This window comes from Phasianus colchicus, chromosome 13 (genome assembly GCF_987193195.1).
Source record: "Phasianus colchicus chromosome 13, bPhaCol1.hap1.1, whole genome shotgun sequence".
NCBI classification, from domain to species: Eukaryota; Metazoa; Chordata; class Aves; order Galliformes; family Phasianidae; genus Phasianus; species Phasianus colchicus.
Window position 1 is genome coordinate 17,291,630 of NC_143448.1, and position 17,209 is coordinate 17,308,838.

At 42.7% G+C, this 17,209-nt stretch overlaps 1 protein-coding gene across 2 annotated transcripts in view; it reads left to right on the forward strand.

The window, feature by feature from the left end:
- Positions 1–16,177, forward strand: part of CRISPLD2 (cysteine rich secretory protein LCCL domain containing 2) — a 33,118-nt gene extending 16,941 nt beyond the window's left edge. For both annotated transcript variants that reach the window (XM_031614945.2, XM_090149432.1), the window contains exons 7-16: positions 1,153–1,253; positions 2,398–2,556; positions 3,474–3,534; positions 4,140–4,206; positions 5,110–5,240; positions 5,383–5,426; positions 6,064–6,136; positions 6,521–6,596; positions 10,469–10,602; positions 12,752–16,177. In XM_031614945.2, the coding sequence (XP_031470805.1) occupies positions 1,153–1,253; positions 2,398–2,556; positions 3,474–3,534; positions 4,140–4,206; positions 5,110–5,240; positions 5,383–5,426; positions 6,064–6,136; positions 6,521–6,596; positions 10,469–10,602; positions 12,752–12,806 (901 nt within the window). In that variant the 3' untranslated portion in view covers positions 12,807–16,177. The remainder of the gene's footprint in view (positions 1–1,152; positions 1,254–2,397; positions 2,557–3,473; positions 3,535–4,139; positions 4,207–5,109; positions 5,241–5,382; positions 5,427–6,063; positions 6,137–6,520; positions 6,597–10,468; positions 10,603–12,751) is intronic.
- Positions 16,178–17,209: the final 1,032 nt, after the last annotated feature.

Consider the following 17,209-nt stretch of genomic DNA (forward strand, 5'->3'; position numbering starts at 1 on the left):
CAGTTTAAAACTTACAAAAAAAAAAAAAAGAAAGAAAGAAATTGCTGTGTGTGGCTCAGAGCCACTGGAAGTCATAGGACAGAATGATGCTGAGATAAAAGGTGTGTGAGATAGGGCTGGCAGCCAAAGCCAGAGCTCACAGCACAAGCCAGGCAATGCCCGTGGGTGTGTTGCTGAAACCCCCTCCCCACGTTGGCTACTGATGCTGCTGGGCAGTTTGGGATTTAACAACCTGCTCCATACATGGAATCCCACTGTCTCCTGCAGAATTCCCATTGCAAGCTGGGCTGCTCTGCACACCATCCTGCTGGATGGAAAAATACTCTTTCTGCCGTTTTTGCTTAATCTCTTCTCTCTGGCATCTGTGTGCATTGTCCTCATCTAGCCTTATAGGTGGAGACGGCTGAAAGAGCAATAACCAAAGGGTTGAGAGCTACGGGCTGAGCTCCAGCTCCATTAACCTTCTCAGCCCCTAATGCTTGCAACAGAGAGGGCCAAGGAGGGCTTTGGTTATTGGGTACTTCCTTGAGAAAATGCAGTAATTTGCTGAGCTACATGTGCTTACTGAATCACAGTATTCACAGTGGAGTTTAATGTAAAGGCTCACACAATTTATTTGAGGAAACTCCTAAAATCATCATCTTGAAGGTGAAATGAGGAAGACTGTTTTTCTCACAAGGCTTTGCTGGGCTGTTTGGTTGCTCTTTGCTCTGTTGCTCCAGACTGGGATGATGTTTCTGCAGCCTCAAAGGCACAATTGTTTGCACGCTGGGCAAAGAGGAAAGGTGCAGTGCTGCTCTGCTTCTCAGACTGTGCAGTTGTGCAGGGGGGAGGTGTGGATTTCTGCACCTTGCTCTTGGGGATGGCTCCAGATAGAAAATGGAGCAGCTCCTCAATGGCAAGAGTTGTGCCCCTACCTGGCCTGTGCTGCTGCACGGGGGCTGCAGATACTGATGGGAGATTGGTAACTTGGATGGACAGGATTGCTGAAAGCAAGTGTTGGATAGAAAAGGGGACAAGCTGCCTTTTTCACACTTACCTATGCATGGAGAACAGAAATACCCATTTTCCCCACACCTTTAGTGTCAGTGGCTGAAGAATGTGGGGCTTGGAGGACTGTCTGATGAGCATGCATTGCTCCTGTGCTTGCAGAGGCAACTGGATTGGAGAAGCTCCATACAAGAACGGCCGCCCCTGCTCTGAGTGCCCCCCCAGCTACGGGGGTGGCTGCCAGAACAACCTTTGCTACAAAGGTACGTGGGGCTGGGGGTCAGGGTGCTGTGCAGCAGCCAGCTTTCACCTGGAAACGTTTCATTAGGAGCAGTCGTGGCTTTTAATTACCCACCCTCAATAACTAAGCATTGTGGTGTAATGGTAAATCGTCAACTGAAAGGCGCTGATTTGCCCGGATTCAACGTGAAAATGTGAGCGATTGCAGGATGGAGGAGCTGCATGGGTTTGGCTTGGAGCTGGGGCAGGGCTTGGGGCTGGCAGGCTGTGGGCAGAAGCGCTCCCATCCTCACAGGGTTTGTTTGGGAAGGGAATGTTCCACCAGCGCTTACTGGAGGCGACGTGGGTGGGCAGATCCTGGCCAGGGACGAGCGATTCCCTTTTCTTTTTCTTTTTTTTCCTACTTTTTTTTTTTTCCTCACTTTGGTTTTCACGGCTGCAAATCAAACACAGCGATTCGTGTCTCTGGGAAGAGAGGAGGAGCTCTGTTGGAATAGCGGTCGATAGACACGGAGTGAAAAATATTATTGCTGCTGGGAAATCTCCAGTGAAGCAGTGCTGCTCTCAGAGCAAGTGGGATTTTCTGGGGTCATGCATCAAGGGCTTTTTTTTCTTTTCTTTTTTTTTTTTCCTTGCCATGTGTTTTCCTTCATGAAGAGCTGGGATTTTAGAAACAGGCAGCTCCCTGCTTGGGAGGCTTGCCCAAAGCAGAGGGTTATTTTGCTGTATTCATCTCTTTCTACTTGGGACTGGGGGAAGTCCTTGGGTTTCAGATGGGAACTGCAGAGGTCACATCAGTGCTGTGTTGGGAGCCTCTCGTCATCCATTTCTTTGCATCATCCCCTTCCTCACTGATGAGAATGAAAATAGGAATGGCCAAGTGGAATGAAATCTTCTGGCTTCATTTCCCAAATCCTTCTGCTGGGCTGCAACAGCAGGCAGTTGGTTATGCAGTGGGAGGCTGTGAAAGATGGGGGCACTATGAGTGGGGTGGGGGCTCAGAGGGATGGAGGCACCGAGGACGTCTGAACTGGGACTTGGCAAGGGTCACACAGGAGCTGTGCTTCACTGGAGGACTGGCTGAAGCACCATTCTGATAGAGAAATCTGATTTCCCACTTGATGTGAACACTGCAATTATTTTTAATAATTTCTCCTTTCTAACAAGATTATCGTTATGAAGACCCCTACATCACCGAGACGGATGAGACCAACGAAGTGGAGACCCCACAGCTCTCAGAGCACAAGCCCGTGTGGTTCCATCCTCCAGAGAATGAGCCCAGCAAAACCATCAAGCCCAAGAAAACCACCTCCAACTCCTACATGAGTAAGGCAGTCTGTTGCTTTTGTTCTTTCAGAAGTAAGCGGCAAAACATTGAAAAGCCACCTGCACATCAGTGTGCAATACTCATCTGTTTCTTAAAAGAACCCAGAACCACAAGAATGGTTGGGTTGGGAGGGACCTCAAAGGCCATCCAGCTCCAACCCCTGATGTGGGCTGGTTGCCAACCACTAAATCGGATTGCACCTCAGATTGCACGTAGCCCCATCCAACCCAGCCCTGAACATCTTCAGGGATGGAGCATCTAAAGAAAGTATTGATGAACCACAAGTCTTCGTATCAATAGTCGATCTAGGAGGCATTGGTTTCATTCCCCATTTAAAATTTTATGTATTCAGTTTTCTGGGGATTTTAGTTGGTTTCCTTTCTATTTCTTGCTTGTAAAGACTTTTTGTGACAGGGGTTGGAACCAGATGATCTTTGAGGTGCCTTCCAACCCAAGCCATTCTATGATTTCTGAAGTGATATGTTCTGTTGGTAGTACTTAGTCGTGTTCAGTTCATCAAACCAGTCATTCTGAAAACAAGGTGAGACAAGCAAATGCATCCTTTTCAAGCTTACCCACCAGCATCTCAAGGTCTGTAATTAAATGAAGAATGAAAAGTGCTGTCTGTATTCAGCTGTAAATCAAAGCCTTTGGCTGTCAAATGTTTCTTTGCTGTTAATACTCCCAAAAACACCTGTCTTAGGTAAATAGATCAAGAGGCACCAACAGCTCCAGGCTGCTTGGTCTGCACTGAAATTTAACCTCACTGCACCAAAGACCTCTTGGAAAGGTGCATGGTGCCCAAAGCAGGGTGTGGTGGTCTCTTTCCTCTTACAACATACTGTTTTTAATTTGTACTGTGTTTTCTGTTTGTTTCTTTGTTTGTTTTTAATTTATTTTTTATTTTTTTTCCCAGCACAAGTCATTACCTGTGAGACCAAGATGAGAGACAAATGCAGAGGCTCAACATGCAACAGGTAATGTTTTATTGATACCCCTTGGAGCAGCGCAGGAAAAAATGGGCTAAAAATGTTGAGGTCCTTGCAAACAAGACATAGCCTATACTACATTTATTTTTGTAACTAAATAGATCTCTTTGAAAAAAGCCTTTTTTTTTTTTTTTTTTTTTTTAAATATAAAGCCCTCAGCCAAGCCTAGCTGCAAAGTGACTCAGTTTTTTATGCAGCCATCATGACCCACAGTTCCAGGTGTCCAAAATCATTTAATAAATGTTGGCAGAGTCACTTCTGAACCTTTCTTGTACGTTCCACTGCTGTCAAAGCCAGACCAATAATTCATGGCTCGTCCCCTCCCAGGCAGTCGAGAACTTCTGGTTAAGGTTTCTGCAAAGAACGGGACAGTTTATCACTTGGAGAAAAACCAAATCCACAGAATCTAAATATTGGTCGGGTTTTTTAAGGAGGGTGGAGAAACTGTTCTAAAAAGTAGTTATTTTGCAATCTTGTTCTTAAATGGAAGAGTTACGTGAAATGAATGGAATGACTATTAAATGAAATAGAATCGAAGTCTGTTTTTCTTGAATTGTTTTCTCGCCACCCTCAAAGATATATATCTTCACTAGGTATCTGTGCCCAGCTGGCTGCTTGTACAGTAAGGGAAAGATCTTTGGAACATTTTATTATGAGAGTGTAAGTACTTTTAAAAAGCTTATAGATGTAATCTGTGGGAAGCTAGTGGTAATAACAGAAACGGGAACCGCCAATGATTTTGGTGTAATTTGGATTTTCCTATTTTCTCCAGTTGTGGTGCTATAATTTGGGTGTTAATAAAGACTATCTGTATTTTCCTCATCTTAGTGATGAAAAAAGAAGCTGTCTGGAAAGGCAAAGTGATTCCAGTCTTGATTCTGTCATAAATGCCCTTAACAATAAAACCCATGGGAAGTGATGGATAGGGATCACTAGGCAGCTCTTCTAAGGGTCTCTTTTTTAGAGTGGTCAATCTCAACAGAAACTTCACACTACAAACACTGAAACAATGAAATATTCTGGGATGATCTGCTGGATCTTGAGCTAGTACTGTTTTCCCATCAAAACTTCTTTTGGAGCAAAGGAAGTTTGAATATAAAAGGCTATTTGTGCATTTTATGGTTGCTTTCCCCATTCTCACCACTGGTGTGTGACTACATGTCATATTTTTGCCCTGCAACTTCTGTGATTGCAGATATCCTCCTCCTGCAAGTGGTTTCAGCAGAAATATCTTGAGTTTGAATGTTCTGTTGAGAAGTGGAAAAATTTCCTACTGGTTGTGAATTTCCAGTGCTGCTTTTCTTCTAAATTATATCTAAGTGTACGTTTTTTTACTTAAAAATATTTTGCCATTCAACCAAGCTTAAATAATAGTAATAATAGGAAAAGAATAAGGTTGTGTCAGGAGAGTAAGATCTAACAACCAGATTCCAAAGGGTTGTATCAGGTTATTTTCCATTTGGCATTTGGTGGTTTTGTTTCTTCATGCTTTGCAGAGCTGTTGGTCAGCGCTGCTCTGTGAATGAGATTTATTTTATATATTATTTGCTGTGCTCTTCTCAGTCATCAAGCATATGTCGGGCTGCAATTCACTATGGCATCCTGGACAACAAGGGAGGACTGGTTGATATTACAAGGAAGGGGAGGACGCAGGTCTTTGTGAAGTCTACCAGGAACGGCGTGGAATCTTTCAGGTAAGACCTTTGGGAACAAGTTTTTGTATTTGCTTTCAATACAAGCAAATGTTCAGTTGTCTTTGTTACTCGTATATATTCACAGCGATTCAAGTAAATTTATTTTGTGTATCTTTAATACTTTTCCCCGCTTGTTTTGCAGGAAAAATAAACCTTCCAACGCATTCATGGTTTCCAAAGTTGCAAGTAAGTATAGAGTTTGTCAAGTTGAGAAGAAATTGTTGTTGCTGGAGTTTTATGAGGTGCTTGAAGATATCATTCATACAGTTCTCTTTTTCATTTTAAGTGATCATGTGAAATGGCCCCATACCACAACTAAACCCCGGAAGGGTATTGATCCATCACCCTTTATGGGTAATTCCACCATTGCATATTACAAATTTCTGTAGGGATCTAAGAGGAAGGAAGGTGCAGAGAATGGTCATAACTGGCCATTTCCAACAGCATTTTCTGGTGATGGATCAGCTGCAATGTGATGAGCTGCTGATAGTAACGTGACAGGAGGTAAGCCTTCCTTATAAGAAGGCCTGAGTCTACTGTGTGAACACTGTATAAAAACTGGGGAGAAAAAAAAAATCCTAATGTAATAAGTGTAAGGAATGGCATAATGAATCACAAACTATGTATGAAGTTGGTTAGTAAGAGTGACCCATCATAATTACAAAAATTTCTTATGATGAGTAAATAAATACTGTAGAGTTCTACTTTTTAAACATCCTCAGGTTCTGTATGTTTTTGAGTGAATCTCCCTCCTTCAAAGAATCATAATTTTGATTTGGCTACTTGGCCTATTGATGTTATCTCTCTGTATTTATTTCCACAGCACAGACACTGGATTGCTATGCCACAGTAGCTGAGCTGTGCCAGTTCAAAAAGCCTGCGACCCATTGCCCCAGGTAAGTGTGTGCAAGTCGTGTTCCATTGCAACTCACTCTGCTTGGGAGAAGGAGAGGTGGTAGGGGAGCAGGGCTGCTGAGATCTCCAATCTGAGAGCCAACGAGAGTGGAGGTTTTTTGGGCAGATGAGTCAGGAAGGGTCTGGGAGCTATAAGAACTCCACTTTGAAAATGCCATGGGAGATGAATCCCTCTTTTACTGCTCTAATGCCCTCGATTTGAAGCTCTACACCAACTACCAAAAGTCATCTGAGGGGAGCCAATAATTAGATTCACTGTTGCCACCTGCAGACCAGATGCAGGCACTTGAAATCTCCCAAGAATGCAGCTTGCTTTCCTGTTGAGCCTTGACATGGAGAATAAATCTGAATAAATTGTTTTCTAGGATTTATTGTCCAGCCCACTGTAAAGACGAGCCATCCTACTGGGCACCGGTGTTTGGCACAAACATTTATGCAGATGTGAGTATGCTCCTTTCCTTGATGGCCCTGTGTGATGCGATGTCTGAGGAGGGGTGGCTCTGCAACAAAACTTGTCGTGGTTATCACAGTGTGGGCATGGGGTCAATGTGCATCAAGGAAGAAATGGCACCAGAGAAGCTTGGGGATCCCTCCCAGTGTTTGTCGATGACTTCTTCTGGGATTTGATGAGTCATTTAACCTCTCTGTGACTGGGGAGTGATGCATGTGAAATGGTGGTAGTGTTTGTCTTGTCTTGCTGAAGTGTTTTGAGACCTACAGATAAATACCACAGGGTATTATATTATATAGGCTTATACTATATAGCCTACATACTCAGCCACGGTATGTTGTTGGCAAAAATAGTCCATCTTCCCCCTCCTGTCCTAATTCTGGGAGCTGAACAGTGTTTTTGAGTAGTCAGAACACAGCACGGAGCAGTGGAAAGAAAGCATGCAAGTTGGTTTTATTGGTTTGTTTTTCTAAACTCTGATCATGGGGATGAGCAGAGACTTGATGCTAAAACTAGGCAGAGAGTCATTTTCTTGAAATCTCTTAATATTAGGCCTCTAAAAACTGGGTTTCAACATTTTTCCATCTGCGGGTGCCTCGTTTTTTTTTTTTCTTCCTGCTGAAGATTGCCTTTGGAAACGCCAGCTCTCCCAGGCTGGTGTCTGGCCTCAGGAGCGTGCTTTGGGGCCGATGGTGGGTCCCAGTGAGCTCCTACACTCCCTATGTGGGGTCAGTGTGGAGCTGTGCACATTCCTGAGAAACACTTCCTATGGAAATCATACAATAATTAGGGGAAAATGTGTTTTTTTTTGTTTTTTTTTTAATTTTACTCAAGCTGCACAAACTATTCTGCTCACATGGAAAACCATTGTACAGCTGCTGCCCTACCCCTCCTTGCATGCTCTGGCTTGCAGGAAATGGGAAATAGTTTTCTCTTTCTTTCACTACCTCAGATTACCCCTGAACACGGCTTGCAATGACAGGGTTTTAGGTGAGGACCAGCATCCAGGCATTTCTTCCTGATCTGTACTGATGCAAAAGGATTAGTGGCCTTCAATGAAGCCCAAGTTCCATTTCCTACTGTCCCCTTGGGGATTCATAAACTGGGTCATGGACCATGATATAGGAATGGGTAAAAAAAAAAAAAAAGGGGGGGGAAGAGAAAAGCTATTTGGTCATTCCTTAGAGGGGTTGGTTAACCTTTTTTTTCTGGGCTCCTGTGGGTGTAAAGAGGAAAGGACTTTGGATTTCAGGAGAATGAGTAGAAAAATGGAGAAAATAAGCCAATAGGAGAAAAGAGTTTGAGGGTGGTGTGAAAGATCTATTGCAAAAGGGGGGAGGAATGGATACTGATAAGTGCTCAGGTTGGAAAGCTGTCCAGAGAAAGAAGCAGGGGGAATTTGGGCAGAGCCTTTTGCCACTGAGTGCAAATAGAGCAGGATGCTCTCCAGACGGGGACGCTGTGAGTTTACTCCTGGCTGAGATGTAATTAAAGCAGACAGTGAGCTGGGTGGGACAAGTGGTTGTCTCCAGAGCCACGAATGTGCACATCTGGAGTGGCACCTTCATGGCCCTGGGGGAAATGTGCTCCAGTTGAGTCAAATTAAATGAGTTATCTAAAAGAAAACGATGTGTTTTGCACTGTCTCTGATCAGTGCTCTTCCAGGTGCTCTTTGGCCTGTTAGCATCCATTACCTGATCTAGTGGTTGGCAACCCTGCCCATGGCAGAGGGGTTGGAACTGGATAACTTTTCAGTTCCCTTCCAACCCAAGCCATTCTGTGACCTGACCATGCATGGTTAACCTCATGGTGAGGTTTCTGAGTTGGAAAAATGGGGGAGGAAGGACAGAAGTGTCTATCAGCACGAGGTTGTGCTGAAGAGCTGCCCAGTTTTTAAGGAGATGCTGGAGCTGTGTGAGCACCTAGGGAGCTTTATCAGGGCTGTAAAAGAGCTTTTAATTTCTGCAAGACACTGTCACTGGTCATTCTGCCTGACTCTTGAGTGCGACGTCTCCTCATCTCTGCCCAGGAGCCCTATGGATCTGGGAGGGAAAACGGCTCTCTGCTCTTGAGATAAGGCTCTTTATCCACAACTCTGTGGCAATTAGCTGAAGGAGGATTGATCACTTACATAACAAAGGAGACGTTTATCACCCGTGCTAACCAAGCTGGCTGGCTCAACCCTCTTGAGAAAGGAACTTAATGATTAAACCAGTCCCACTAATGAGGAAATTATGGGTGAAGTCTCAGTCTCTTGCTAATGGCCCACTATAAAGAAGTATTGTCATTTTATGGTGTGTGCTTCAGAGTCCACTTCAGCGGGAAAAGCTCTCAGAGCATCCCAGGAGACCTGCATCGTGTTGATGCAGACGCAAAAGGGCCACGCCATGGAAAGTCATCGCGTTGTCTGTGCTGTTGTACTTCTGGCTTTGAGAGGAAAAGCCTTTATTCTCGTAATGACTCATCTTCCAAAAGCTCTGTGTGCAATGCATCAAAGCAACTTGGACTGGGATGGAAAAGGATAGTGATCCAACAAAGTGATAAGAGGAGGATTTGGGAAGGCAATAAAAAGCCTTCTGGTCAAAGGTTTGAACAAGCAGCAGAACAGCAAGTCCTGGAAAAAACAGAAGTACATCGTTTAGGATGTCTCCCAGTGGAGAGTGTTGCAAATTGATTCAGGACAGCTTAATTTTATGAGCCAATTTTAGATTTGCAGATTTCCCACTGCATACTTGGGCAAATTTGCAGCATACCTTCTAAACAGACTGTTCCCTTGCCCATTTATAGAAGTAAAATACCAAATTGGCACTCAAAATTCAGGGAGCTGCCAGGAGATAGGCTATCCAAAGTGATAAATATATAGGGGACAAGGCAAACCTGCCATATATGGCTGCAAGAAGGTCTGTATTGTACATAGGTGATGGGAACGTTTGCCCTTGGCACTGGTTCTGAGGTAGTTTGGTTTTTAGCCATTAGGGAGTTTATAGGGTTGGGATTTTCACCTGCTGCAGTTCCCTGTGCAAAGCTGATTTTTGTTTGTCGTTGCTCCAGCTTGCTGTATGTAAATCCTTTAGAGAGTTGATAGCCAAGTTTATAGTATGCCTAAACCTCGTCTGCTTTTACTCTGTTTCCTGGATGCTTTGGGAACTTAGTCATCATTTGTTCATGTTTGCGTTCCTCCTACTCTTCTGACTCTGCACACTGAGGAGAGCAGCGTGATGGAGAAGTCTTAATCTTTCCAGAAGTGTTAACATCCCCCTGAGCTCAGCGTAGCCTTGTGCTGCGATGGTTTATCCAACTAGTGGGACAATGGGCTACCCAACTAATGAGGCTATCCAGCTACCCAAAGCCTACTCCACTCTGTGGGTGCAGCCATTCTGTTTTTCCTAGAAAGAAGGACGTGAACTCTCTCGGATAATTTGAGGTCATTTAGCTTAATGCAGGAAGAGTGTCTGCTTTTCAAGAGACCTGGTGAATAAGGTCTGCCAAGGTGGCTGGTCAATAGGAAAGAGGTCTCACCACTGTGGTTTCTCCAGTGCAGACAAAAAAGTCACTGGCTGGAAATCTGCCCTTGAGTCAGCTTTGGCCCTGGACAGGGTCCCAGGCACAGCTCTGCTGCAGGAACAGCTGTTTGTCCTCTGCAGCAGTGCTGGATCTTCTTGCACCCATTCCACTTCTGCATTTGAGACCTGGACCCACAAGATCTGACCTGTGACCATCCTTAAGAATGGCAGAATTGTTTCATAGCTTTTTGGCTCCACTCTTTTTTATTCTCCTCTTATACGTGATGCTGATGAGGAAGGTAAATATCCAGATGTAAAATACAGATTTTTGGAAGTGAAAATGCTGGCGTGTTTTTCAGAGCTCCAGTATCTGCAAAAGTGCAGTGCACGCAGGAGTCATTGCAGATGAAGAAGGTGGCTTTGTGGATGTGATGCCCGTAGAAAAGAAGAAAAGTTACGTCGGCTCCCTAAAGAATGGAGTCCAGTCTGAGAGGTGGGACATTTTTCTTTCCACTTTTCTCTTTTTCTCAGTGGTGTGTTTGATTGTACATTCAATTTTATGTCAAAGTCAGCGGATATCAGCTAGCAGTGCTGGTGGGGTGGAAACACGGCTTAGGAGCATCACTGTGAATTTCAAGATATTTCAAGCAAATAGAGCGTGTTGTCCTGCCCTCACCTCCCACAAGTGGAAGACTGCTCTCAGATCAGCGTGAAGGGTGCAAAATACTGTTAAGTAATTTTTTATTTAGGGATGCAACGCTGTTAATACATTTTGCCATATATATATATATATCATTAAGATTCACTGTTGTAATTAGTCCAGCAGTTAGTATTGGACAACGCTTAGGAGGTATTCTAAGATAATTCTAAGATCTAAGAGCACTATTCTAAATTCTAAAGAAGAAAGTTTCCAAACTTGTTTATCTGAAAGATAAACATGCGTGTTTCTGCAGTGTTCAGTCTGGGTAATGCTTTAAGTCTTACTGAGATTTCCATTGAACTCTGGTTTGTGGGTCGTGTTAATTAATTTCCTTAATTCTCACCAAAAGAAGGATGAGTAAATTAATACCTACAGAGGTGATCAGGCAGGTTTTGAAGATGGATTTTCTAGTCTTGTAACTTTCCAGAGCTTATTCTGGTCTAACCATGGTGTTTGGGTGAAAAATGGCAACTCAATGCCTCCAAAACTCTGCACCTCCAGAGAGATCACAGCGATGCCACTGTAACTCTTTCAGTCCTTCCTCATTTTCTATTTCTGGTTCAGTTTGTGATGCACTTTTCCACACGTTGGTGTGATGATGCTGATTTCTCTATCTTTGTAAACAACTTTTGCCACTGCTGTGTGGGTTTTGATCACTACTAGCATGGTTCTGTCTGCTCTGTGTGGTTCCTCTTTTATTAACTGTAAGCAATCTGAATAAGTTTGATATTTTTATTCTAACAATGAATATCACAAAGTGCTGTGGAGCATCTCAGGAAAGAAAAGTCAAAACAGAAAAGCTAAGACAGGAAAGCGTTAGACATAAAATATGGCTTTAGCAACCAGGATCAGCATTTTGATCATCAGATCTGCGGTCTGACAGATTTGCTTTCAGCTTGCATTTACATCACAAAAAACACTGTTACTATGAGTTTTCTTCCGCCTTTGTCCTTCTTTTGCTTATCTTTTATACTAACAGAGAACTTCTTGCTTGCACGAAAAGCTCTGGCAAAGCTAAGAATAAATTATCCCTCTAGCAGTGACACATCATGTGAGCACCAGGTGCTGATGTGGGAGCTGAGGGAAACCAAAGATGCTCTAGCAGTAGGAATGATATGAAGATTTGGAAAGTGTTATTTCCAGTCAGTGATAAGGAGCACCTCTGTGCTGTAAAACCCACAGGATGGTGGAATCATTTCAAAGATCAAGGTGAGAACTTGGTACAAGATGTTGGATATAGGATTTGGTAAAGATATGTGTCCAAACAGGTAGTGGATAGGGTTGCCTATTGAGCAAGATCTACTTTTGTACAACAAAAGTTCTTCTGAGTCTTCACTCTTGTTAGAACATGCACTTTGCAGGAGATAGGACATTTTGCCTTTCTGCTGGGATTGTGCAGCACAGCAGGGCTGGGAACACAAGCAAACCCTTTGTTCAATCTTTTGGGGGCAGCTCTGAAGATGGAAAATGAAAATACATTTTGGTTGCCTCTCTGCTCCCACTGCTGGCACCTGGAGATGGGCCAGAAGAGCCCTGGGAACCTGCCAGCCTAATTGACTAGTGCTTTTGGTGAAACATGTTTCTCTTTATGCACAAACCATAGGCATCGTAATGACCCCCAGATAAAAGCTAGCATTGTAAGAGAGCTGTTTGCTTCCCAGCCCCTTCTGTGGGCATTTGAATGTAGTTTTTGTGGGTTGTCTTTTTTTGTTTGTTTGTTTTCTGTTTTTTGTTTGCTTGTTTGTTTTCCTGAAAGCATAAACCAGATGTGAACAGAGAGATTTCTGCCTCTTCTTTCTCACCTTTGTCTTTCCCCTGGCCTGCAGCATCTCCCGCTGGGACTGAATCAGTGTACCTCAAAGAAATTCAGAGGTGACTGCAGGTCCTGTAGTTACCATGCCTGCATTTGGTTCAGTTTCTTTTCTTTTCTTTTTTTTCCCAGCTTGAGGAGTCCTTCAGATGGAAATGCTTTCCGAATTTTTGCCGTGAAGCAGTAAATTCCTAGGGAAGGTGCAAGTTTCTTCAGGAGAGCGCTCCGTTGATCTCCAGAGACAGGAAGGCTCCTCTGAAAGCATCAGCTCTGAACATACCCTCCTTGCCAATCTCTTTCAGGGAATTAGAAAAGAAAAAAAAAAAAAGACAAAAAAAAAAAAATGGACACCAGGTTCTGACTCAGCTGTTTGCATCTCATCGCACCGTTCAGCATTGTATCTTTTTGTTTTTTTCCTCTAGGGGCATTCAGCAATGATAAACTGTTCTTACTTTCAATTTAAGAGAGAGGTGTGCTGCACAGAACTGCAGTGGCTCAATGTACAGCAGCCATAGGGACCTTGACCTGGCCTTGGATGCCTTTTTTGGAGCGTGAAGCATCTTCTCCAATGGACAGGATGACATACGGACTCAGAAATGAGCGACTGTCCATGCGCTGGGCCTTCTGAGATGAGAAACTGTTTTAAAAGCCGCATCTTTTGGGGAGAGGTTGGGCTGCGATTGAGTAGATTGAGATTTGTTTTTGTTTGATGATTCGTGTGCAAAAGAAGAGAGCATTTGGTATTTTCCTAATGAGGTGAGATGCATCGGTGCCGCCATGTTGGCTGCTGCGGTGTTGAACTTGGCCAAGTTGTATGGAGGGGGAGAGGATGTTTCTGTCGACCAGACAATGGGGATTTCTGGGCACTGGAGTGGGACATGAGATGGTGGCAGAGATCCTTGCTGCAGAAAATGAGGCCACCCCATAATCGCAACAGCAGGTTTAGTGTTTGCTGGTCAAACATTTGCAGGTACTTTGCAAGTCTGGTAACCCATGAGAAGTCAGTGAAGTGGGGCTCCTGTGCTGGCACATCTCATATTATATTACATGCCATTTACAATAAAATTTCAGTTAAATGCAGCGTATTTATACAGCAGTGCTGGTTGTTTTATCTGTAGTAGTAGAGTAGAGATAATGTTAATCTTATTTTTTGCTAGGAATGATTGCATCCATAGGAAGCATGTTCACTGTACCTTTGTGAAGCTCTTTGTAGTTGTGTGTGCAGTTCTGAGACTTTGAGGATATGATATAAGTTGGGATGGATGAGTTTTTTACACTGTTTTTGACAATGTCGGATCCCACCTTTCAGTGTAAATGCTGTACCTTGAGCGTTTAACATCCACGATGTTGTTTTGCAAAACACATCGGTATTTTCATGACGTTATTTAATGTTTTGTTAGTGATGTCTGAATATGCATCCAAATGCATTTCAGAGCCAAGAAAACAGCCTGGCCTGAGCTACTCTTTAAGGCTAGAGAGTATCCTTTGTTTCAGATAGGAAATTTACTTTAGGCTTGGTGTAAACACAAGGCTGGTTGTCTTTTGATGCACAAAATCCAGTAACCTCATTGCTCACGAGAAGGCAACATAAACTTTAGCTCTTCAGTCCTTGTAAACAGAGAGTCTCTGCTTGTTAACTTGATTGTAATATCATATAACAAATTGGGAAATACTTCATGCTAGTTGGCAGATGTCTCCTAGCCATTCTTAGGCTCAGGCTGTGTTCAGTTTAATCTAGAAAGATCTAAAAGCCATGTCTTCAAGCTGTTTCAAAACACAGACCAAAAATTAAGCATTCTTAAATTGTGCAAATGCCGTGAAATCAGCAGAGAAATTACATTTATCACTCAATTTGTCTCTCCGCTGGGGTTTCTCTCTGAAATCTGACCTTTTGTAAAATATGAAGTTGGAACTGCTTTGTGTTGTCTCCAAACACAAAGGCTGCACAGCAAGCCTAGCTTTGGAGAAATACAGAGAAATGACTTTGTTTCACCTTTGTTTCTATGGCGTTGCCTTCCAAGGTGTGCAGCTTTAGATATGAAAAAGTAATACTTGTATTTTCTCAGTAGGTAAAATGATGTTAAAAACAGCTGGAACATATCATAGAAAAACTGCTGATTGGAAGCATTTGAGATCTTGGCAGTGAGATAAGGCTTCCCTGTTCATGCCCACTGTGATTAATTGTGCTGTACGCGGTCTAGCTCAAGCCCGTTAAATGCTGCAGCATGAATCTACGACCATCAAAGGCCAAATGGTAGCCACAGGGCCATTGGCTGAAGTGGAAAGTGTAAGAGATGACATTAGGTATCCAGGGGCCTCCTTCCCACTGACTTCATGCAGATTGTAAGAGCACATAAAATGCCTCAAAACCAGTGTAGGATCCCACCTCTAATATGTTGTCCGTGACAATTGTGTATGCTGTAAAATAGTGGAAATAAATGTGAAGGCTCTTGGAGAAAAGCCTAGAGGATTAATGTAGAGCACATACAGATCCAAATAGCTTGGGATGTATCTACCTGATGGAAAAAGAGAAAGGTAGGAATTATCATTCCAACAGAAATATCTTAAAATGCTTAATTCAAGTTAAAGTTGCATATTTTTATCTTCAGCCAACTGGTTTGGGTTTTTAGAAACTGGTCTTAATTTAAGTCTGTCTGTTTATTTTTATATTTGTTGTACAAAAGAGAAATTGTGACTTTACTACGCAAATATTATTTGAGGTCCTGGGTGCTATTAATTTAAACATACCTCCACCAGAATTAGGTGCGATCAGGTCCTCCGAGACAGTAATGATATATCACTTGTAATCACGTGTGCTAACTATTCACCTATAGGTGGGACAGTACCAGTTTTTAGCCAAATATTTACTGATTTTACTTCTAATACCAAAACATTTCTTAGCCTAATATATTTCTATGCAGCTTAAAGACACAGCAGGTCTTTACATCTCCAGACACGTTCCTCCTTAGACCCTAGCTCAGCAGATTAGTATGCACATGCCAACTAAAGCACCTGGGTGCAGCCATGGTTAAACTCATGGCAAAGCTGATGCTGTGTGGTTGTTCTAGCTAACCCAGCTGCCAGCATGCACTCAGGTCTGCTGGCTCCATTAACTTCTTCATTTTAAGTCATCGGCAGTCATTCAGCCAGCAGGTGGTTGAAGAGCCTCCAATCGTGTACTTGGTCAGTTGTGCAGTCTACGTATTTAGGGCCAGTTCATAGAGTTGCTTTTTTTTTTTTTTTCTATGAAAAATGATGTATTTTACTACTTCCTATGTATAAAAGTTTCTTGTAAATTTTTGTGTGCCTTTGCATGTTTTTCGAGGGGCTGTGTGTTTGTTTATAAACTATATATATATTTTTTTCTAAATACAGAATTGTAAAATATCTGTTCCCTCCCCTCTCCCTTCCCCCCATTTTCTTTTTATTTCTGAATTATTTGTGAAATAAAACCTCCCCCAAATGAATGCCACCCTTGTCATTAATGGTTTTATTGAGAAGACTGAGCCTGAGCTATTTGGGATTGCTCCTGGGAACTAGAGTTAGAATACCTGGAGATGTTAGATTGAGATGTTTGGAGGCTGTTCTGCAGACAAATAAATAAATCTTTCTGGTGCCCAGGCTTTAAAAGTCAATCTTTACCCTATCAGGAATAAGACGTATCCTTCTTCACATCCTAGGAGTAAAGGAAAATGCACGTCTGTCTTTTGAGCCCCTGTAATATACAAGTTGTAGTAAATGGAAGCGTTGGATAAGAGTGGTTAATGAAGTAATACTGCAAAATAAGAATGAGACTAACTCTCTTCTTCCTAATCAGGCTGTTAATAAATGTATTTTTTTTTAAGGGAAAAATATATAGATTTTTAAATTCTCCTCTTGAAATTTTCTCTGAGCTCATCTGCACCCACGGTCCCACAAATGAAACCAAGTTGTTTCATACTCATTCAATACTATTTTGGTTAAAAGAATAAGATGATGGAGCTTTATAACTCAGATTCCAAGCAACAAGCACCAGATGGCTTCAGACCAAAAAGGCAGGCTGAGCCACTGGAGGGAGTCCTGATTGACATGAGGGCCATGAAAACAACTATTTTCTGTTACATATGGAATAAGATCAGCATAAAATACAGCAGTGTTTGCATTAGTCCAGGGCTGGCCTGGTACAGGTAGAGCTGAACCAATGGTCAGCACTGCTGGGCTGGTGATTTCTGCAGAAGGAAAGTTGCAGAGATAATCTGCAATTACAAACTGCCCATTTGGACTTGCTCATGCTTAGTTTCTGCTTGCTTTCTTGACTGCCTCTGTGCTGGGGAAGATTAATAGTGAGCAGAAATTGGTCTTAAATCTCATGATAATGCTTAGATTGCAGAGAGCATCCTGCTGATTATGACAGTTATTCCAATTCCAATTTGCTAGTGCTACAAATAGCCCCATAGTACGTTTTTTTTATTATTATTTTTTTGGTCAAAATTTAGCTTCTCATTTTCCTCCGGAGGAAAACTACGTATTAAAACTGAAGGCTGATATTTTCTGTGTATGTCTTGGCTCCTGATGCTGTGATGCTCTTTCTGATTTTGCTAACTGTTGTCT